General features: G+C 40.4%; 3 protein-coding genes across 4 annotated transcripts; 1 reads left to right on the plus strand and 2 right to left on the minus strand.

Moving 5' to 3' along the window:
* Positions 1–23: 23 nt before the first annotated feature.
* LOC111226549 (phospholipase D3-like) lies at positions 24–10,818 on the plus strand. 2 transcript variants are annotated; one of them, XM_022751748.1, is made up of 12 exons: positions 24–405; positions 929–1,042; positions 3,452–4,429; positions 4,659–4,846; positions 4,995–5,175; positions 5,275–5,389; positions 5,662–5,789; positions 6,592–6,795; positions 7,685–7,824; positions 8,378–8,543; positions 8,652–8,751; positions 9,425–10,818. In XM_022751748.1, exons 1-12 carry the CDS (start codon positions 280–282, stop codon positions 9,625–9,627), a joined length of 2,643 nt encoding a protein of 880 aa, XP_022607469.1. In that variant the 5' UTR covers positions 24–279; the 3' UTR covers positions 9,628–10,818. The 2 variants fall into 2 exon arrangements, with proteins under 2 accessions (XP_022607469.1, XP_022607470.1); XM_022751749.1 differs by lacking the exon at positions 24–405 and adding an exon at positions 474–717 and having other exon boundaries at positions 9,425–10,817.
* A 587-nt stretch (positions 10,819–11,405) lies between these two features.
* On the minus strand, positions 11,406–12,941 carry smim19 (small integral membrane protein 19). Its single transcript, XM_022751751.1, has 3 exons — positions 12,668–12,941; positions 12,141–12,265; positions 11,406–11,875 (listed from the first exon to the last, which is right to left on the minus strand). Exons 1-3 carry the CDS (start codon positions 12,799–12,801, stop codon positions 11,814–11,816), a joined length of 321 nt encoding a protein of 106 aa, XP_022607472.1. The 5' UTR covers positions 12,802–12,941; the 3' UTR covers positions 11,406–11,813.
* Positions 12,942–14,673: 1,732 nt separating this feature from the next.
* Positions 14,674–22,777, minus strand: fam199x (family with sequence similarity 199, X-linked). Its single transcript, XM_022752009.1, has 8 exons — positions 22,723–22,777; positions 20,945–21,123; positions 19,827–20,046; positions 19,441–19,599; positions 19,103–19,264; positions 17,604–17,787; positions 17,358–17,461; positions 14,674–16,972 (listed from the first exon to the last, which is right to left on the minus strand). The coding sequence occupies exons 2-8, from the start codon at positions 21,109–21,111 to the stop codon at positions 16,799–16,801; spliced, it is 1,170 nt and encodes a 389-aa protein (XP_022607730.1). The 5' UTR covers positions 21,112–21,123; positions 22,723–22,777; the 3' UTR covers positions 14,674–16,798.
* Between the last annotated feature and the right edge of the window lie 8 nt (positions 22,778–22,785).

Consider the following 22,785-nt stretch of genomic DNA (forward strand, 5'->3'; position numbering starts at 1 on the left):
TTCTAGCCGCCAATCAGCGATGACAGGAAATCGCGGTCTCTTCAATTTGTTGTTTACTTACCTTGAGAAGGACGTCGCGTATAAATCATATTTAACACTCACAATTTTTATAGGTCAGTGAGAAATGTTGTTTTGATAGCCAACAGCTGCACATATCCGGTTTATTAGGGTTAGGGTGAGCACAGTGGGCTCTCATTAGACAAACGGACTGCTCTTTATGCTCCGTTCTGCCCGTTAATCTCGTTTCGCGAGGGTGCTGCATTATTAAAGTGGTCCAAGATGCCTATGGTACTACGATCCAGAAAATCCATCCACCCCAGTCAGGCGAGTGAGGTAGAGTTACTGGAAACAATACCGGCAACACCGAGAAGGTCGACCCGCCTGCACGGGAGAGCTGCGTACGAGGTGGGTATTTTATTACTCAGCTTTTCCGCCTCCTCTTCCTCCACTGCTGAAAAACTTCACAGCCACGTAGCTGGCTCGCTAACGTCAACGGCAGCGACGTTAGCTGGCTAACCCGAGAAGAACACTCAAAGAAGGATTAAATAGACACCCTCCTGCCTTAACCTGCAGTATTTTTTTTTACTGCTATTGCCACTTCAACCATCTAATATTTGCTTAGCTGGTTAGCATAACGGTAAAGAGGAAACATTACACCGTGAGAGTGAAACCCTGCGCCTAGCCCAAACTTGTTACCGAGCAAGTTACCGCATTATGGTAAGTTTGTCTTAACGCTGACGGTGTTTCTTTGTGAAGCAGATGATAGAGCGTGTGCCCTTTGTATTTATTTTTGTTTTTATTTTGCATGGTTTAGATTAAGCTACAACCGGCACACACTGTGAGTCTTACATGAATGCATAACTAGTGCTTTATTACAGTGCTGCTTGCTCCTTATTAACTATGATTATAACCGATGTGGTCCTGTCAGGAGTCGGATGAGACAGACTCTGAGTCTGTCCAGAGCCAAGTGATGGAGACACACCAGAGTGAAAGTCCCCCGGCTGAGCTGGAGGAGGAAGCTGCTGAGGAGGCAGATCCAATGGTAGGCTATTATTCACCTTACAGACAACCCAAACAACACACCTCTTGTTGTTAGATGTTATTTTGTATTGGCAGGAAAATCCGAGCCTGCAAAGGATGCATGGGTGTGGCCAGTTCTTATTCATACATCACTCTGGTGAAAGAATTATTGCTGTGTGTGTGTGTGTGTGTGTGTGTGTGTGTGTGTGTGTGTGTGTATGTATGTGTGTGTGTGTGTGTGTGTGTGTGTGTGGGGCAGCATGTCATCATCACTAGGAAATAATGACAGGCTGTTGCGGAAGTGTCTTTATCTCCTTTTCTCTGCCTCTAGAGAAGTAAAGTTGATTTATATATTAAGGCTGAATATTTAAACAGGAGAGCACAACCAGTGCTGGAGCTCTGTGGCCAATGTCAAAACCAATATTTCTGTCTTTAAATATTGGCTAATGTTTACTTTTATCACTATTACATAATGTAAACACCCCTTAAATGTAGTTATTATTATTTTGCACAATATTTTACAGTGGGACAAATTAACCTTATCCACAAAGAGGATAGTAACAATAAAGATAGAAGAAATAGCATTTTTTTAAAGTAAAAAGACTGATTTTTTTAGGCATTAAAAGTAAAGTGAGAATGCTTTGAAAAATATTGCCATGAATAGTTTTTATTTATTAGTCAACTTCATACAAAGGGCAGTGAACAGAAAAAAACCTGAATGAAATATTTGGTGTGAGAACATGAGAGAGCATTTAAAACAGCACCAGTTCTCTTGGGTACACTTGCACACAGATTTTCAAGGTACTTGGTTGGTTGGTTGTTCCAAGCATCTTGGAGAACTTGCCAGGGTTCATCAGAGGATTTAGGCTGTCTCTGGGTCTTCTGTCTCTTTGTATGAGCCCAGTGGGGGCTGGACCATCTGTTGCAGGAATCGTTGTTCTTCTTGTTGCTGAAGATAGTTGTTTATGATTATGGCTGAATGTTGAAGGTTGTTGTCATTCTGCAGAATGAATATGGAACTCATCAGATGCCTGCCTGATGGGATTGCATGATGGATCGAAACATCTAAAATGTCGACAAAACCTTTGCACAATGCTGTATCTGACTTAAATCGAAGAATATTAGACATGAAATGATGGTTATATGTATACATAACAATGCATCCTACAACACATTACATAACATATTGGAATTCCTTTTTGCCTGTCTGCCCACATATTTGCTGAAGCTGATCCATCTGTACTATATCAGCCCGTTAATAAATCATTCAGGCTTTAATGTCATAAAGTGCTTTACTATCATAAAAAGGGGAAATAAATAAAATGTTGTTTAGTAGGAGGTTGACATATCAGCTAATATTAGCTTACTGTAGATATATTGGTGTTATATATTGTTATATATTGGTTATGTTATTATTGTTTATGTAGTTTGTTTATGACAAAAGAGAATTGACTAATATCTAAGTGTGAGACTTTTAAGAAATGTTGATATTGACATCCGCCAACAAATCTGCCTGTATCAGCTGGACTTAGTCAGCCTTTTTCTCAGCAGACATTGACTTTGACATTGACTTGTCATCATAGGAAAAGCACACTAATAATAAATACTAATTAATGATGGCTGTGGCCCAGTAAGCAGTATAATTCAGTGACATTTCCTACTGTGGCATGTCAAAATGTCTTGCAAGAAAAATTAGACAGTGAGACATTAAAACAAGCACAAAACACCAATAAACACTATTTGAAAATGGAGTTAAATGTCAGCCTTCATTATCAAGCCAAGAAACACATTTGTGGCCAGATTACAATCCATTTTGTGGTCAGAATAATTCAGCATCCTCAGAAATACAGACTGTAGACTGTCGACATGCTGAAGAACTGTCCTGGATATCTTGTGTGGAAATCTGAAATACGGTTTCCATGGAATATTTATGAAAATTAGCACTGTGGACAGAGCAAGTTAGAATGTTCAGCTTTAACTGCCATTTACTGCCATATTAAAAGATACTGTAGCCATGGCAACACATGGCAACAAATATTGACATCCATAACAATATGTTAAACAGCCTGCGGTGGCCATGTTGAGGTGTACCAGTCAGGAGAGCTCATTTGAATAGGTGTGGCTACTCTAGGTCTTTCAGTGTTACGGAAGCCTCTCGAGATAATATGCAGTGCTATAGTCTTGTTGTTAACCAGTACCAAGTAAACAGAATGGAGTATATTGAGTTTATTTGAGTCTGTAGATGTTTAACTTAACTAAACTGGCTTTTTAAAGGTATATCAGATGTTATGTGCAACTAAAGGTGAGGTCATGCGGCTATTCAGAGCTACTGGGTTAGAACTTGTGTGTATATACTGAGAGAGGTGCTATAGACATATGTTATCCTCACAAAAGATGTATGCTTTTTCTAATGAGGTTCTGTCTTCCTCAGGAACTGAAAAATTGTAGTGTTGTGCTGGACCGTCTGGAGGCTGCAAAAAAAGAGCTTGAGGAGAAAGAAGACATGAACCGCAAAGGTGGGAAACCTCTTTCTCGAATCCCTACTTTCCATAAACGACCTACTGGTGGCAGCCAGCACACGGAGCTGCCTGTTCCCAAAAAAGATACCCCTGTCCATGTAGCTCAGCCTCATGTGAAAGCTGGATATGGAAGCGCGGAGGCCTCAAAGTCCAAACCGCCTGATGTCAGAGAAACAGCACTCCCCCTGCCTTCAGTCCGAGCCCCCAAAATTGGCTTCGAAGGCCCCTCTCCATTCATCAGCACTGAACAAGCCGCTGCGACTGTCCATAGCGCTGTAATTACTGCACCCAAGAGCTGGAGTTTGTCTGAGTCTGTGCAGCATCCTTTTATGACTGCAAGCCCCAGGCCTGCCCTAAGACCAGAACAAGGGTCAGAGCAACACCTACCAGAGCAAGACTTGAGCAAAACCTCAGAAATAGAAGCTGATACCTTACCAGATGGCCCTGTAAGTCACCTTCCTCATAAGGGCTCCCTCAGCCAAACGCCACAAGAAGACACAGCGGGGAAGTATGATGCTGAGGCTAAAGGCAGGATTAACCTCACTACCTCTGGAGACAAGGAAAAGTCTGACTCTCCAGAGGTTGCTCACACAGCTGAGGTCAGCCAAGTGGATGCTATCATGGACGAAGAACCACCGTGGGAAATGGAGCCAATGAACATTCTCGAATTAAAGGACAGCAGATCTTCATCAGACGTTGAATGTGAGGAGGATTTGACAGATGAGAAGCATGAGCACCACAGTGTAGGAGAGGTGAAGGATCATCATGAACCACCTGTAATCCAGTCAGAGTTTTCAAAACGTGAAGAGAAAAGAGCGGATATGGATGAATACACCTCTCCTGTAGCACCAGAGAAGCCCGCTAAAGTTAGATCAACCAAGTCAACTACGGTGAGTGATGTTGCTGTACTTGCTTAAGAGATTCCACTCATAAGAGTCATGGTGTTTTCTTAATGGTCTCAACGGAGTCAGTCATATTTAAAGGAATTTCACCACACCCTACAGTAAGAGCTGTGGTATGCAACACAGCCCTAAGATGTTTCCATTCTCTTGTCAAATTACTGATTGAAACTTTACCCACTTGTTCATTAGTTAAAGTTCCACCTCTGACTTTTTGCAGCGCTCAGGATGCTCCAGTTTTGCACTCTTCTGCTTCCTGCCCACCACCTTGCTGCTCCTCGGAGGGTTTGGTCAGCATGTTTGGCACTACGGGCTTCCCATGTCTGTGGCTCAGCTCACGACTCAGCTGGAGCTGCACTGGCTGGAGGGCTTTGGCTTAGTACCAGAGCCTTGTAGCACTGATTGTCGGTAGGAAATATCAACAAAGTGTTAATCTCTCTGATCTACGTTGGTCTTAAAAATAAGAGTTTGTGATGAACTTCTAATTTGAGATTCTGCCTGGATTTAGTGTGTGTCATTTAATGGTGTAACTTGAAATACCCTCTGCCCTGTTCAGGGTGCATCTGGTGGAGAGCATCCCCGTGGGACTTTACCAGTCTTCTCCCTTGTCCAGACGGAGCATCGCAGACAGCTGGCTGCATCTGCTGGACAAGGCCAACAGCTCAGTCCACATCGCGGCTTTCTACTTCACGCTGCGAGACAATGATTTGGAGTTATCTGACTCCTCTGACTCTCAGGTCAGTGCCGTAGCATGCCCTGCTCTCATGCTGTAGCACTGTTTAAGTGCTGATTGTACTGAATTCCTTTTTTGAACCTTTGATGTGTGCGTTATGCAGGGACGAAAGGTCTTTGAGCACCTGAAACAACTTGAATCCAAAGGTGTGGAACTTCAGATTGCTGTCAACGCCCCCCAGACCTCAACCCAAGACACAGCAGAGCTGGCTGCAACAGGTACAACATATGACAATAGGAAGCACATCCCCACAAACTGAGACTTCGCAGATCATACAAATTTACCTAATGCAATCTTAGAGAATCGTTTTAATAGTTAAGCAAATTAGCTTCTGCTATTAGCTTCTGCTGGTGCAGTTTCTGTAGAATGTAATGTTGTAAAACAGTTAGTACTAAAACATATTGGTATTCAAACCAAGAGAAAAAAAAAATGAATTTTTTGTATAAGAAGGGTGAAACTATTTTGATTGATCTCTGTTGCATTCTTGCAGGTGCAGAAGTCAGAGAAGTAGACCTCAAAGCTGTAACTGGAGGCATCGTCCACACCAAGCTGTGGGTGGTGGACCAGAAGCACTTCTACCTGGGTAGTGCCAACATGGACTGGCGCTCTCTAAGTCAGGTAAAACAGAGAGAAAATGTGCAACATATCTGCATTAGTGAGGGCCTGTCTTATGTCTGTAGTCATTATGTTCAGTGGTTACCCCACACAACCTTTTGCATGAGGAGGGAGACTTACATCACTGTCCACTTACAGACCACGTTACTGTCCAGTAGATTTGTAGAACTGATGTCCCAAACATTTAATATCATGAGCCAGACTCCCAGGTAAAAGCTTTAAACCTACAAACCTGGTTTAAGACACAACTGAAACCAACTGAGCTACAATGAGACAGCAGTTTCTAGACTGGCCTCAGACTGATGGTGTGTTACTCTGTAATAGACTTTCAAGGAGGGCGGCACAACTGATCGTGTTATTAAATGTAATCAGACGAGAAACAGATGCTTAGACTTTGCAGTGCCTGTTACTGATGTATACATTGGAAGCAGGTTATATTTATACTGTAGATTAATTACATTGTAAAGTATCTTATTATTGGTGGTTATTATTAAGTGAAAGTGAAAAGCAATCAAACCATGTTGTTCCAAATGATGAATAAGTGGACATGATACATTTTCCTGATCTTTATATCAAGTGATATAATAATATATAATATGGTAATATGGATTATCAGTAGGATCTTATTGGTGCAGTGTAATTGTGCTGCCTCCAGATCAGAGGCAGTTCCAGGTTTAACTCTGCAAATTCATCCCAATAACAGTAAATCTTCTCCCTGGATCAGCCCCCAGACAATGTCCTCACTAACACAGTAGTTAGTGGCTGCAGCAGAATTAATACATTGGGTGGTCTTTGTTGAACCAAGGTGAAGGAGGTGGGTCTGTCAGTGGAGGACTGCAGCTGCCTGGCTCAGGATGCCATTCGGATCTTTGGGGTATACTGGAGCATCGGTGGTGCAAACAATGGATCCCTGCCCCCGTACTGGCCTGCTCGCCTCTCTGCTCTGTCCAGCTCCCAGAATCCACTGCATCTGAAGTTCAATGGAGTACCTGCTGAAGTCTACCTGTCTGTAAGTTCACAACAAGTCTATGAGCTTCCTTTAAGAGGAACTTAATGAATGTGTGTTTTTTGACCACTATGGGTCTGATACTGACATGTTGAAACAGATGTTATTGTCAGTACAATACTGTCAATACTGTTAATTTGTTCATTTAGAACTTCTTCAATAGCTCAGGTACAGGGCAGAATCATTTTAAAGTTTAATTAAAGCCCTATTTCAAACTCGTTTAATCCTAATTTGTTGGGTATATATAACATATATATAACATATTGAAGCTCATCAAGCAGACAGACTTAATGAAAATTAATAAACATTGTAAAAAATGACTGAATGCGCAGTATAAACGCACTCCTAACAGCGAGTGCTATCTGCAGCAGTCATGACATACAAGGTGGTCTGTTGATTGTGTTGCACAGTGACAACTTTAATGTGTTGTCTTCATAATAAATCAGACTGAAACCCAAATGCAAATATGTCTCCAGTACCACATTGTTTATTTCACCATTGTTGCCTCTGTATGAGGTGATGGTAGTTTTATTCTTTGTTATTTTCTGACTTTAAATGTTTATGATCAGGCTCTCTGCAGGTGTGATAATGTATTCTAATAATGTCTGATGATAAAAATGCCACATCAATAATTGTTATCCCAAAATTGACATTTGGAAGTAAATGCATTAATGACCGTACAAATGGCATAAAATGTTGGTATCCTTCTTTTGTTTTGTTTGTTTTAGCTTCTTGAAAACTGAATACATCTTGATGGTAAACTCATAATATCTGAACATTTTCAGTTTACTACACACGCTCATCAGAGGGATGAGGGCTGTAATAGATTCCTATTCCTCTCCCTCTTTGCTCTCATGATCCTCACTGTTTGTTGTGTGTCTGTTTCCTGCAGAGTGCCCCTCCACAAATCTCAGCCCGCGGCCGCTCCGATGATCTCTCCGCCATCTTGTCCGTCATCAACGATTCCCAGAAATTCGTTTACATCTCCGTCATGAACTACCTTCCTCTGTCTGAGTTCACAAAGCCACTCAGGTACACACAGCTCACCAAGAGCCACCAGTATTTATTGCTGCACTGTTAAAATTCACCAACACACATGTAGAATGTCCAGACAAAATAATGCATTAAAGCTCCAAGTGAAGACTTCAATTCAAGTCACTTAGGTAATGCTACTGTATTACTGTAAAAAATAAAAAAATTATGTGGACAGTTATTAAACAGTCACAATGCTGGACCCTGATTGGCTGACAAAGCAGCTTCTCTAATTAAGATTAGGTATACCTGCTGACTGGAAGCTCTTTGATTAAAGTGCTGGAAACTTGCCAAACTGGAAGAGAGCCAATCAGCCTGAAGACACATTTTCCTATATTTATTATTTACCAATTTTCAGTGCAGCAACTGAAAATTGGAAAATGTAAATATAGGAAAATGTGATATCCTCCACTTCCTTCTCATTAGTAGCACACATACTGTAGTCTTTTTCCTACTTGCCTATGTTTCCCGCCCCTGCCCTAAAGCACCACAGGCGTACACGACAGTATCGATCTCTCTTCTGAAAAACTGTGCTCTGGTCTCCCGCTCTCAGGTTCTGGCCCACCATCGACTCAGCCCTACGTGTTGCAGCCTGCACCAGAGGGGTGCAGGTCAGACTGATGGTCAGCTGCTGGGAGCACTCGCCTGCCCCCATGTTCCCCTTCCTGCAGTCCCTGCTGGTGCTCAACAGGCCTCCACTGAAATGCGACATTGAAATAGTGCGTTTTGAGACTTCATTTCTTTAAAGGCTACAACATGGTGCACTGAACAGAGCGATGATGGACCCTGAACTCTCGTTTAATTTATTTATTTTTGTGTCTTTGCAGAAAATCTTTACAGTGCCTTCAACAGCAGAGCAGATGAAGATCCCCTTTGCACGAGTCAATCACGCCAAGTACATGGTCACAGACAGAGTGGTCTATATAGGTATGTTATTACCACTGCTCAGACATCAACACTATCAGACAATAACCACTGTGACAGACTCAGGATAGAACTAATTGCACTGTGATTAAGCAGAGTTTTGAGGTATGCTTGTAGTTCACTCAAGTATTTCCCATTTATGTTAGTTTGTACTTTTACTTCACACTACATTTATCTGACTGTTTTAGGACCTTATTATGTTGCTGCTCATTATTCATACCAAATATATAATCAACTTCGAAAACCTGATGCAGAGAAGAAAAGATATTCCTCCTATCCAGTCATTTTAGTCTGAAACTGAGCCCTTAATTTAGTTTGCTTGTAAAAGTGAAATAAATCTGCTAATATAGCATATAGCTAATATACAATATTACAGCCTTTTTCAGTGCAAGTCAGCTTGTCTACAGAATTTGTATTCACATTTCACATCTTCTATACAGTTTGAAATAAGTTGAAATATTATTACTACAAAATAGGGTTCGCAGGACTCAATTCTAGACAGAAATGTTTTAATAAGATGTGGGTTTTGCAAATCAAACTGATCAACACTTTACGAAGTAGTTATCAGCTCCACCTCAACCGACTACAAAAAATATACTGTTCCTAACACTATGACAGGAGACCTTTGGTATAATCAGCCCCCCCCCCTCTAACCACTGAGTGTTTGTGTCCGTAGGGACGTCCAACTGGTCAGAGAACTACTTCACCCAGACTGCTGGTGTGGGCCTGGTCGTGAATCAGACGGGCTCAGAAGTAGGAAAAGGCCAGCAGACTCTGCAGAGCCAAGCAGAGGAGCTCTTCCTCAGAGACTGGAGGTCCCAGTATGCCAGCACTCTCTCTGTTGACAATGTGGACGTCTGCCCTCATGGCCGACACTGAGGGTTTGCTGTTCAATAAAGCACATTGCATTGTAGATGAGCATCTTGCTTGCTCCTGCCACTTGAACTTTATTTTACTTGTGCAGAAATCAGCTTGCTGTACTGTGTGAATGAACGCAGTTTATTTTTATTGCCGTTTCCTGACTGCCTGCCTATTTCTGTATATAATTGCTATTTTATATTTAGTTTCAGAACTTGTTATTTTTATACTCTTGTTTTGACAATGTTTTGACAATTTTCTTACCTGAGCTGAGGCGCAAGGGAACTCGCTTTGTACAATTTATTTTATGCCTGGAGCATTTTGTATATTTTCCTTAAAAATGTCGGTGCCAAGCTTTAACAAACCCATGCAGGAAATTAAACATTTCCAAAGAGGTGCATACACCATGGCCATGTTTACGCTGCAGACGCTATCAGCTGTTAATATTAATGTGTGGTTAAACCATTTGACATGATGTTAGTCCAACAGTACAAGATTCTTGTATAAATACTGGCAATTTTCGTTTTGTAACTGATGGCTGGCTCACAAAGAAATCCAATCTGAATGTTTACCTCAGTAGACAGAAATAACTCTCTCAGTTAAGAGTGAGTGTGCTTTGCTTTCTGATTGATGTGTTTGTTCTGAATCTGAAAAGAACCATTTTCCTCATCTGGAATCTGTATTACTGTATTGATCATTACTGTGCTGTGTTCTCCGATCAATTTATTACCAGGGTTATCTGTTGTATGCTTCTGTCATCTGCGAACATGTCGTTTTCATCTCACACTGTTGGACTGTTAAACAAAGGGACCTCCTGGCTCTGGGTGGAACAGGGAACATTTCAGTCGACCCGGACAAACCGAGCAGTTTACTGGATGTTTCAATATAAATAAAACCTGTTCCCCAGCTGGTGATCTCTGAGAGCTTCTTGGGTAACTGTGAAATAAGTGAGACATTGCTGATGAAGGAACAGACATGGATAGATTCGCCCAAATGACCAACCTTTTTTCAGTTTTTTTTTTTAAAATTGTGCACTTCTTAAGATTTCTGTCCGACTCCACAGAATTACAGTGGTGAGTGGGATTTCATTGACGTTACTCAGAACATTGAAAACTTTTTAAACAATTATCTACAGCTGTGTTAGCAGCTCTGTAAGGTTGTGCTTATGTAAAGCAGTGCTTTGAAATGATGCTAAAAACAACATGCAGATCACAATGCTAGCCTGCTAATGTTTAACAGATATAATGTTACAGTCTTAGTTTATCCAGTTAGGATGCTAACACTTGGCAGTTAGCAACAGTTTGTGTTTGTGTGGATTTTCCACAAAAAAAAGTTGAAATTAAATCTCATTCTCCCTCACTGAAAAATACACCATCTATAATTATGCAAATGTTTATTCCTAAAGTAAGTACTAAAGCTAGATACATATCACACTTGTAAGATTTATACTGAACCATGACTGGCTCCAAGCTAGTTGCTATGTCATGAAATCATACTCTACTCTCTACAATATGTTCTACACCATGTTCTGTGGATTATCTGGAACAGTGTCAAAACTTCCTCTTCTTTTGTAATTACTTAATGGTTCTGAACTTTCTTAATAAGGTTCAACAGATGCAAATATTTAACTTTGTACCACAAAGTCAAACTCAATAGACAAAACAACAAAACAGAAAATACTGACAATCAGAGAACCTCCTGACTGAATCACTTTGGGTTTATTTGGGTCTTTATTTTCGCATTATAGAATTTTAACTGAACTTACCACATGACAAAACTTATCTTACAAACACCTAACAAACAAGTAAAAAACATCTAGAAGCTATGTTGTAAATTTGAAGGATCTTGTTTTATGTGCAAGAAATTTGAGACTTTCTGTCTCACGCCACTCTGAATACACTTCAGTGATATCTGCTGTAGGTACAGATTTATCCTTCTACAAGATGCCACACTCCCATAAGTGTTCCTAGCTTTTATTCATCCATCCGGCCGAATCTGCTCCATGTGCTCAGACAAAGAAGAGACAACAAGGTGAATGGAGACATGTCTCATTGGAGGAGCCAAACAGAAAGTAGCAGGACAGGAGTAATGTCTTTTTCACTATCTCTGATCATGACGGTCATTCAAGTCCTTTTCTATCCATGTATGAACGACTTGAAGATGGAGGAGTGTTTCTCACACAGAGAGGGATGAGTGCCCACCTGCTCTCATTCCATGGAGAGCTGCACGCTGTCTGTCTGGCCTTGTTGTTGCTGCTCAAATTTTCTGGCTAAAAGACAAAATAGAAGAAAGTTTAACACACCTGAACTTCAACATTATCCACACACTATTCCACAATTGTCACTTATTGGGTGTTTACATGAAAATAGAGAAAATAATGTTTGTATAGTTAATATATCCCTTTTCTCTCTTAAAGCAGGGAATCTGTATCACAAGCCTTAATATGGATGTGTGAAAGTGGAAAATCTCACCAAGACTCTATTGTCAACAATTCTGCGGCTCCTACTGAACCACAGATCTGCGCTGACACTCACCCAGAGAGTACATCTCTAGCTGCTGCCGCAGGCGGACCTTCTGCAGACTGTCGTAGAAGTTGGGCTCTGGACTGCTGCCGACGGTGGGAGGCAGAGTGAAGATACGCATGATCTTCCTCTTGTTTCTGAATTACATGTGAATGAAGAGAAAAAATAAGACTGTGTAGGCCGAAACTGTTTTTCGCCACGAGAGAACATCGCCATTTTGAATTTTAATAGGTAAATCAATAGTATCTGAAATTAAAATTCCATTTTAATATCAATCTATGGAGTATTAAATGAATGCCATTGACCACAGACTCTAAAGATGATATTTAAATATCAAGATATGTAACATAAAATAAGCGCACTTACTGTATCCAAGGAAACGTACGAAAGTGTATTATTTTCCTACGTAGTATAGCGTGAATCTAAATATTTTGAGGAGAACTTGTGGAAAACTCACTCAGTCCCGCCTTCGGTGTACCTCTGCCTGTTATAAACAAAGTGAGAGGGTGAATTGTTGACTGAAAGTGCAAACTGCTTACTTCCTGGCGTACATCAGCAGACCGAAGCTGACCAAGATAACCAGCAGGTAGACATTGGTGGCCTCATTCCAGGCTTCGTGCACTGAGTAGTCAATAGAGTCAGGCTCGTTCCCCAAAACCCCGTGAGCACCCATTGAAGTACGACCACCACGACCAATCTCTGCCGGTAAATACGTGAAAACAAAGAGATATTGTATTAATGTCACTTTGGTAGCTTACATTTGCCTATGAGTCAATTGTACGTTGTAAACACTATGACGTCACGTCCGCGTCCTTCTTCTTCTTCCTTTTTGTTTCCGGAAGCCCACACGCTGCTGCCTGTGTTGCTGCCACCTACAGTCCAAAACCTGAACTCACACATGAGCACGACAGTTCCACAGCAAACTACTCCTCGAGTTTAAATTCGTCACGTCGCCCAAGTGGAAATGTCCAGTTATCTGATGTATCGTTGAACCATGAAGTTGCATATTTTGTGCGTTAAAAGTAACGGTTATTCAATTTTGATCTATTGTCTTCTTTTTATTCTTAACTTGATTTGTTTTATGTTGTTTTAATTGTTTGTTTTTGCTTGTTCCTGCCCTCTTGCGCTGTAATCACCAAGTTAAATTCCTTTGTACAGTGTACATTTGGCGAATAAAGCGATTCTGATTGTCTAAAGTTATGGCATAGCTAATACCTTAATATCAGTCTGGGCTGTCTCATTCAGTCTGACGTATTAGACCAATAGATAACTCCTTTATTCAGATATTAAGATTAAAAAGTTCAAGCCCTTGGGTGATAGGCTGTTAAGTGTTACACTTGTACACTGACTGTCATGTTCATTAAACCAGTTTGAGACGACTTTTGCATTGACATGGTGCTTTGCTGGAAGAAGCCAATAGATGATGGTGAATTGTGGGTGTAAAGGGCTGCACACGATCAGCAACAATGTCAGTGATTGGTATTATGGGCCCAAAGTGTGCCAAGAAAACATTCTCCACACCATTAAACCACCAGAAGCAGCCTGGAGATCCAGATACATTAGACCAGGACATTTTCACTCTTCAACTGTCAAGTTTTGGTGCCTGTGCCCACTGCAGTCTCAGATTTGTCCTCGGCTGACGGGGGGGGACCTGACATGCTCTTTTGCTGTTGTAGCCCATCCATCTGAATGTTGGACATGTTGTCATTCTGAAGTTCAGTTGTAAATAGTGGTTATCTGAGTTACTGTTGCCTTTCTGCCAGTTCCAACCAGTCTGGCCATTCTCCTCTAACCCATTGAAGGTGTTTCTCTCAGCAGAACTGCTGCTCACTGGATGTGAAGGAAGATGAAAAGAGGATGGCTTCTACAGCTGGATAATGATCCTAAACACGCCTCAAACTCCACAACAGGTAATCTCAAGAGGTGCAAGTTGAAGGTTTTGTCATGGCTCATAAACATCATTGAAAATCTGTGGATAGGCCTCAAAACAGCAATATGTGCAAGATTTCCCAAGACTCTCACAGTACTAGAAGCCATTGCAAGGCAGAAAGGGCTATCACAAAAGTGTTGCGAGTTGTGACAGGGGGTGTTCTTTGCTCAGTAACTGTAATTTTGCTAAAAAAAAACCCAAAAATGTTTTATTCAAGGCTGAATTACAGACTGGACAAAGCTGGGAACTGACCTAGAGTCCCAGACCCACAAAAGCTCTAGGTTCAGTTTTATGTAACCTAGTGGCCCAGTGTGACAAAATAACAAAGTCACACTTGAAGAAAATGCCATCATAGACAGAAACATTAAGATGCAACAACAAGTTTATTTGCCAAGTTTCCAATGTTTCTGAACCATTCAGTGAACTCCATGGTCTCTTGCAGGCAATACTGTTCCATGCTGATTTATGTGAAACTAACACATGGAAACCCACTGTTGTTGTCAAATCTGATGGTAAAAAATGTTTTCACTTTAGGTGTCTGGTGTGAAACAGTATAAAATAAGTTTAACAATGACACTGAGGGAATTTTCCCAAACAAAAGTTTGGTTTACAATAAAGCTTTTTCAAACCATGTTTAATCAGTTCAATATCATTCATTGTCAGCAATTACATGGTACCTTATTTACACAAATAACTTTGTTGCATCACACTGTGGCTTGTTTTGAATTTTTTTTTCTTTCAAAATTATCTTATTTTTCAAAATAGAGTTTTACTAATTCATTACTACAGAATACATAGAGCTGCTTTTAACATAATTGCTGTAATTAATGACTTTATACACGAGACAGAGACAAGAGCCAAAGCTCAGTACACATTATAAAGTATCAGAAAGGAGATGACAGGCTGTTAGGCCAATAACTGCAGTGGTTCATCATGTTACACCCAACAAGCTGCGGGAAAAGTTTTTCCTACAAAGTAGACAGAAAAAAAAACAAAAACACAGAGACTCAGGTTGCTACTTTTAGCAAATATGAAAATGGCATGATCGCTACAACTCCACAAAAACTCCACCTCAAGCTGTTTTTGAGGTGTTAGTGCTGAATCCCCACTTTGTTGTAGATTTAAAATAATTTAAAAGAGCAAAACGAACATGTCTGAAAGCCGAGTTAATGGCTAAATGTTGGATGTACATGTTCAAGAAACCAGGTCAAGTTGAGCGTCAAAAACAAACCAGCCTTGCAGTACATGGACAGACACTGATCTGTAAAAACTTCTTGTAAAACTGCAATGCGCAAATGCTTTAAACTTATGATGGTAAACATGTTCATAGAAGTAAATGATGGAAAATCTGAGTGCTTGTAGAAAAAATAAACAAGGAGGACTTGACAAAGTCAGAGTTCAAAAGACATCTGAGACAAAGTCCAAACTCAAATACAGTAAGTGACACAAAACACAACTAAATGCATAAAATAAGACTCAAATGTTTGCAAAGAACCTGTGGCAATTTACAGCTTTTAAGCTATGACAACAAATTAGTTCACTACTTTGTTGTCAGATATACACACACACACAAGGAAAAAAAAAAAAAAAAAAACGTTAAATCAAACCTTTATCAACCAGGAAAATCTGAAAGCAAGCAGTAAATAAGCTGTTATTTATCATTTATTTACAATACAGGTAAGCTATTTTTAACAGGTGTATGCAAATAACGATGCAAGTTGTTAGTTACTGGACCACACAGGGACTCAGTGTGGGTGACGATTTAAACATGCAGTGTTTCAGTGCTCCCTCTAAGCCTTAAGAGTGAAATGGAACCACAACACTCAGCAGAGAGAAAGACAGACCAGCTCACTTCTGTCTCCAAATCAGGAACCTCTGAACCTCTGATGTATTTGTCAGTTTTGGAGGATGGGTTTTAGGACCACCAATTATTTTCACTTACTTTGCTGATACTTTACACTCATGTCATGCTGACTGTTTACCTTGAAGTATTTATGCATACCTTTGCTGCTGTAACTGAACCTGCAGCAGATGAAACTAGAGCTACAGATGAACAGAGTTTGGACAGTGCAGATACAGTCCTGAAGAATATGGGTGTATTTGTAGGCAGATGGGTGAAAACCATATTAGCTAAAATACAGCCAACTTGCACATAGTTTCTCCTTTAATGGTATGAAAAAATAAACTTGCTGCTATTACCTGGTTATTGCAGCATCTGCATTATATGGCCAAACTCTGCTTCTCTTGCCTGATCTGTCCTTCTGCCAGTGGTGGCTGTATTAGTAGCAGTGGATATATGCTGTTTCAGCATCTATAAGCAATCCTCTTGTTAACTGTATTAAGCTGAATCTGTAGTGTACATTTATGTGTATCTGTGAGCTTCGAGGCTGTTGCAGCATTAGCACTGGTTATAAGCAGGCTAGACTGAGGTCAGTATCTAATCAAAGCATTATCAGTATTTTACCATTATTACTGTAGCTAGCTTAGAAGTGATTGCAGCAACAAGCAGTTTAGCACTAGCATGTAACACTAGTAGAAGCAAGCAATATGTCAAGCTATGCTAGAGGCTACTAGAAGCTATTACTCCCTACATTACTTTTACAAAATGCATTATGAGCATGTTAGCCTGTTCAAAGCTAACGCGTGCAGTGATCTGGATTAGCGCAGTGTCTAAGCTCTATGGTAGTGGCTGGGTTGTGAGAGAGCAGGCATAGAGGGAGCACTGATTGATTCACTGGTGTCACATCAGTATGTCCAGGTCGTCGCCGTGGTCATCTTCCTCCGTCACCCGTAGCGACAGAACCTCCTCGTTCAGAAATAGTCCGCTCAGGCGCTCCTTACGAGCCTGCCGCTGCTCTTTCAGCTGCCGCTTTCGGAGGGCTTTCTGCTGGAGCTTACGCTGCTTTGAACGTTTCTGAAAAGACAGTGTGGGGGAGAGAGGTTAGTGATGATACCAAGATGAGGAGAAAGGTGTGAAGATAATCAGCTAGTCTCACATGCTCTGTGAAAAGCTGAGGGAATAGAAATGGCTGTAGAAGAAGTGCACAGGTATTTAAGTCATACAAAAGCTTTGTATTCATATAAAATCAACTAGAATGTATTAGTTACAGTAAAAATAACATTTAGATGGCAGAGTGGGTCCAGAGGCAAATTTACTCCTTAAAGTTTAAAAGAAAACCCTTTCCCCTTGGGATTCTTCCCTATGAGCTCTGACTGAAGAAGATGAAAAGGTGTATACGTCTAGCACAATAAAAACATCACCTGGAAAAAAGAGGTGGTCTGATTCAGAGGTTTCTTACTTTAGAGTCTCGTATACGTTCTGCAGCACTGGAGAGGTTGCCATCGCTATGAGCTCTGCTGATGTTGGCAACACTGCTTCCACTACAGGCTGAGGCTGTACCACCTGGAACAAAGGGAAATATAAACAATGTTACAACAAGAAACCAGACTTTAACACTGACCTGAAACGCTCCATTCCTGCAGGTCTCCCTGCTGACAGCACCGATAGTGCTACTTAACTGCTAGCCAACCAGGTAGCATCTTACCTGCTACAGAGTTGGAGGCTGTGGAACCAGTGGAAGAGCTAGCGGAGCTGACCATGCTGGCATTACTGCTGCTGGCTCCACTGACACCACCGGTGCTAGCGCTGCTGTGACTGCTCCTCTTCCAGCCCTCTCTGGTGCTACTGGCCCGCTGCCTGGGGCTGTGCTCTCTGATGTAGTTACGCACCTGATAACAACACACTTGTCAGATATCAATCTTTTCACATGCAACACTGGTTGTGTCCGAAATCACTCACTCAATTCACTCCTCCCTACTCACTATTCGGAAAGTTAAATATTCAGTGAGCTCATCGGTAAAATGGAAAATCACTTTCGGACACTATTCAGGTAATTGGACTATATAGGGAGTAGTGAGTGATTTTGGACACAGCCCATTTTTATCTTCACACCGTTTTACGCAGCAATGTATTCAAAGTGAGTTTTACTCTCCGATACATAACCATAATGATAAAACAAACTCTGTATATTATATATGTTATAGACTGTATATTCTTGTATATTCCTGTATAGTCCTGTATATAGACTGTATATTCCCTCAAACCTGTTTATACAGTCATATTGGATATATTTTATGGAGTCGCAAGTATAGCAAGAAATAATCACACAAAGTTCTACACAAAGGCCCTGTTCGATCCCAAGACGCATTGAGGACACATTTGAGATCTGATTACTCGACCAAATTCAGATGTTGTCTGGGCCACATGTGGCCACGTTCTTTTAGCAGCGTGAATGCAAATGTGTTCCGGACCACAATGAAGGACCGCCGACTCTACTGATGTCTTCTGCCACAGTCTGCTTAGTCCCAACCCAGCTTCATAATGACCCTAAAATATTTTACTATTTCAAATGGCTAAAACCTTTTTTCAGTGTAGAGCTGTGTGCAGCATATTGAGTCTCTCAACACCTCCTCTTCTTCCACACACACAGACACAATGACAACAGACTTCTCTATCACAGCCAGAGGGGGTAAAAACAACAACACATACGTGTTTATTTGCCTATGGAAAGAAGTGAGATTAAATTACACGTGGTCACTCAAGACGCATTCAAATGCCAGGTGTGAAATGACATACTCCGAGATATCCATATGTGATCAGATCACCTGGGACACATGTTCATGTCTGGTCTGATCTTGGCCATATTGACCTATAATCACCAAATGCATTTATATTTATGCCTCATCAGCATTTTGGTGTTTAACTGGTTGCAAATATCTTCTAAATGCACAAAAAACAATTAAACTTTGATGTTAATGATCATCCACTAAAACCTCACAGGAAGCAAAAGTGCTTTAAATATTTTTTTTATCTCCAGATGGTGGCAAATAAGCAGCCATTTAGAATTCTGTTTTTTGGCTCAAATTTGTGACAGGCTCCTTGTGATTTGTTGTAAGCATGAAGTTATGTGTGAAACCAGCTTTGTTTATTGGTGTAGCTGCCCTGTATTGTAAAAGAGTTTTGTGCTGCAGAATTACTACCCACCTGTTTGAGTTTCTCATCGGTGAGACAGTTGAGCTCAATGATGAACTCGCTGTCAGTGGGAGAGATTTGAGCACACGGGTCGATGATCTTGATGATGTCCAGCTGCTCTCTCAGGCCCATCTCTGTGCTGACCTTCCGACTCAGGTACTCAATGTACTCCACCTGGAAGTGGTAACACACACACATGTAGCTTTGAGTTTTGCTGCTGTTGTCCAGGTATCATTTCCTATCATATTAAGTCACAGATGAATATCCTGCACAAAAGTAAGCTGAGGATTTCAGCTTCATTGTTGTTAATTCTGAACTCAGCATAAAAAAGGTATGTCAGCTTTGTTTACTTGTTCATCATTGGTCATGGCACTCCAAGGTAATTCATCCAGGTTACGATGAGGGTGGGGCTTGGGCTTCCTCTTGGAAAACAAACAGGGTGAACTCGGCACGCTCGGGATGATGTCAGAGAGGACATCACTGCCACTGGCAATGTCACTTCCTGGCAACTAGGAGGACAGCAGAAAGACAGATCAGCAATGACATGTGGAGACAACAACAACAAAGGAAGGCAGACTGTTGAGAAAGGACTCGCAATCAATTACTTTAATATCCATATCCAAACAAATGATGCAACTATGTTCTAATGATTTACAGTAGTAAAGCACCTGCTGCATATTAAAATCTACAGTAAATATCACTTGTAAGTTGACCAAGAGATCAGCTAATAACCAACCTGCCACTCAAACTCGCTGTCAGACCAATCCCAATAGGTGCTGATAGAGGAGGAGACGTCGCTGCAAACACTGCCCTCTGGAAACAAGTCCAACGATGTTAGTTCCTGGTCATCAAGAAGGGAGTAACAGTCGTCCTGATCCCCCACAGACACAGAGGAGAAGAGTTCCTCACTGCACTCTGAGCTGGCAACACTGGTCCCACAGGAAGTAAGGTTCCATCTGGGGAGAACAATGAGTGAATTTCAAATTAAAAATGAGTAATTTCTGTGAATTGTTCTGATAATTTTCCTGAGACTAAGTGTAGTGCAAACAATAGAACAATGTACATTTCAATGATGCTGATGCCAATGCCCTTAAAACAACTGAATTTCTTTGAAACACATTCCAAATGTCAATAAAGTTTATCTTCGCAAGGAATATGCAAAAATATAGATGCAAGAGTCATTGCATGCAATGATCAATGCACTGAAGAGAACATTTGGACCTACATTTTCTAAGCCTTCAAAACAAATAGATAACACACTGCTTTTTCACATTGTCTAATGGCAGTAAATTATCAGTGCCACGTGTCATTATAATTATTACGCAAAGTTTTAGGCTGTAATCTTCAACTGTGTTCCACACACTGTTACTCTTTTCATAGTGACAAGAGGTATGGTTTTTGTTATGTGGAGGCCTGTGTTCTTTTTATTTTATTTTATTTGATCAGCAACTGCAACATGTTTGTTACTACTGGCCTTGTGTGGTAGATTTTGGAAATGTGAAAACACAAACATAATGTTAAATACATCCATACTAATGTCCTGCAACAGCTGTAAACAAACGTTACTGGCCCTGTCAACCAGGAAACATGCAATTAACAAGCAAATTAACATTCCTCAATAGCGGAGTAAGGTGAGCGCCACCAACAGCTGCAATGGCACGTGCTGCAGCATTTGGTTGTTGGTCAAGCTTTTGTGCCATAGGATACTATAAAGATGGACATCTTAATTTAAATTCCAAAACATTTATGACAGTTTCTAACAAATATCCTTTAACAGTATAATCTGAAAGTTACTTTACCTCAGAAACAGTTGACGCATATGTGTGAACACACGAATACACACACTCTACTTGCCTGTTACTGTGGAAGCGGTGTAGAGGATCTGTTCTGTGACAAGATGAGAGCTGACAGCCAAAGTCACTGACATCCAGGGTTCCCACATCACTGAGGTTGGCTCTTTGGGAGAGGAGAGGGAAAGGCTCCTCAGGGGCCAAAAACTTCTCATACAGAGATTCAGACATGGCTATATGTACCTGACACAGACACAAAGGCAGGGATTAGACATAAATAACAGGGCATCTTTCAACACAGCTACAGCCTCAATAAATACCACAAAGTTGAATAAACACATATTATACACTAGGGCTGCACAACTAATCAAATATAATCGAAAATGCAACTTGGCTAAGTGCAATATCCAAATCGCAGGAGCAATCACTGCGAAAAACAATCGCAGGAGCTGCAAATGGTAAAATCTATATCTAACAAAATAATAGCAATATGATTCTTTTGTATATTGTGCAAGCCTTTTTAACACTCTCAACAAAAACTTCTTTATCAGTTACAAGAGTATTGAAAGGTTATTGTGTTCATGACTGTGTCTAATCACTATTTTTCACGTTTGAGGTTCAGTTTGTAGACAAAATTATTGATGCCAACTCTTGACGGAGGCAGCTAGATAATTACTATACAATAAAATGTTAAGAAAATTACTTAGACCATCTATATTTAGTATACAGTGGAAAAAACGATGCTGCATGTATTCAACATACATGAATCAACACTGCATTAATCATAAACTTGTCCTAATAATAAAGTATCCAAATGGATTTTAGGTAAAAAATTTCCTGTCAAGGAAATGTTGAAAAGATTAGGGGAAAATATAGACAATGCTTGCATTTTATTTAGTTTTCATGTATTTTTTTTTACACCAATTTATTTTGGACAGATATGCAGAGATTTAACTGTAGGAAAATTGGGAATAATACGCACATTGATGCGATGTTTAAACTTGTTTTTTGTGGGGTGGAAGTGAATAATAAAAAAAATGCATATATCGGTTACTGATAATTTTGGGCAAACGCCATACTCAGAAATCCAAACATTCTGCTTTTGACGTTTGTCTGCAAACTTTAGCAGTATTTGATATTAATTGTACATAGTAAGGACTAAAAGATGACTAAGTACTCAATTTTAAACATTAATTAGAGGACTTCATTGGACTCTTACTTCTGCAAGTTTTCCCATTTTGTACCTCTTTGTTGTTAGTAATGACAGGTGGGAAAGAGATACTACAGAAGTGTCTCTCACCAAAGTAAAGCCTTCTTTTCATCCAAACATCAGCAAACGGTTAATTAACACTTCATTCTATTTGCTGGTAAAATTAGTTGCGCTACTTACTTATAATGTTTTCTTCTAGCCACAGACGATGTTAAATAAACAGTTAGCGTTAATGTTAATTGGTGGCACTATCGTTGGACATCATCCAACTCCCACAGTTGTTTGTTTTTCTTAACAACAGAACGAAATATTACACTATAACGACACAGTCGTACGGAAAACACTAGGATAAAACGAGAATTCAGAATAAAAAAATATAGCTAATGTCCATATAAGTTTGGTTACACTTCACATTAAACGTTACTATGTTTAGTTAAGGCGAACAGTTAGCCTGCGAAAACACAACACAAGCTAACATCGTTAGCTGGTTGCTAATGCTCCAAATGTCAACGTAGCGTTTACCAAGCCATAAAACAACGCCTACGTAACCTTTTCCTCACAATATCAAATCTAAACGGTTTAAAGCCACGACGAAGTTGTAATTAAGAAGCTATATGCATTAAAACACCGACCTTTTGTCGTTCAAAGTGTGACCATTTCTGCCACCTCCATTTGCGGATCCTTTCTTTTCTATC

The sequence above is a fragment of the Seriola dumerili genome, unplaced genomic scaffold, assembly GCF_002260705.1.
Source record: "Seriola dumerili isolate Sdu_G_001 unplaced genomic scaffold, Sdu_1.0 BDQW01000161.1, whole genome shotgun sequence".
Taxonomy (NCBI): Eukaryota; Metazoa; Chordata; class Actinopteri; order Carangiformes; family Carangidae; genus Seriola; species Seriola dumerili.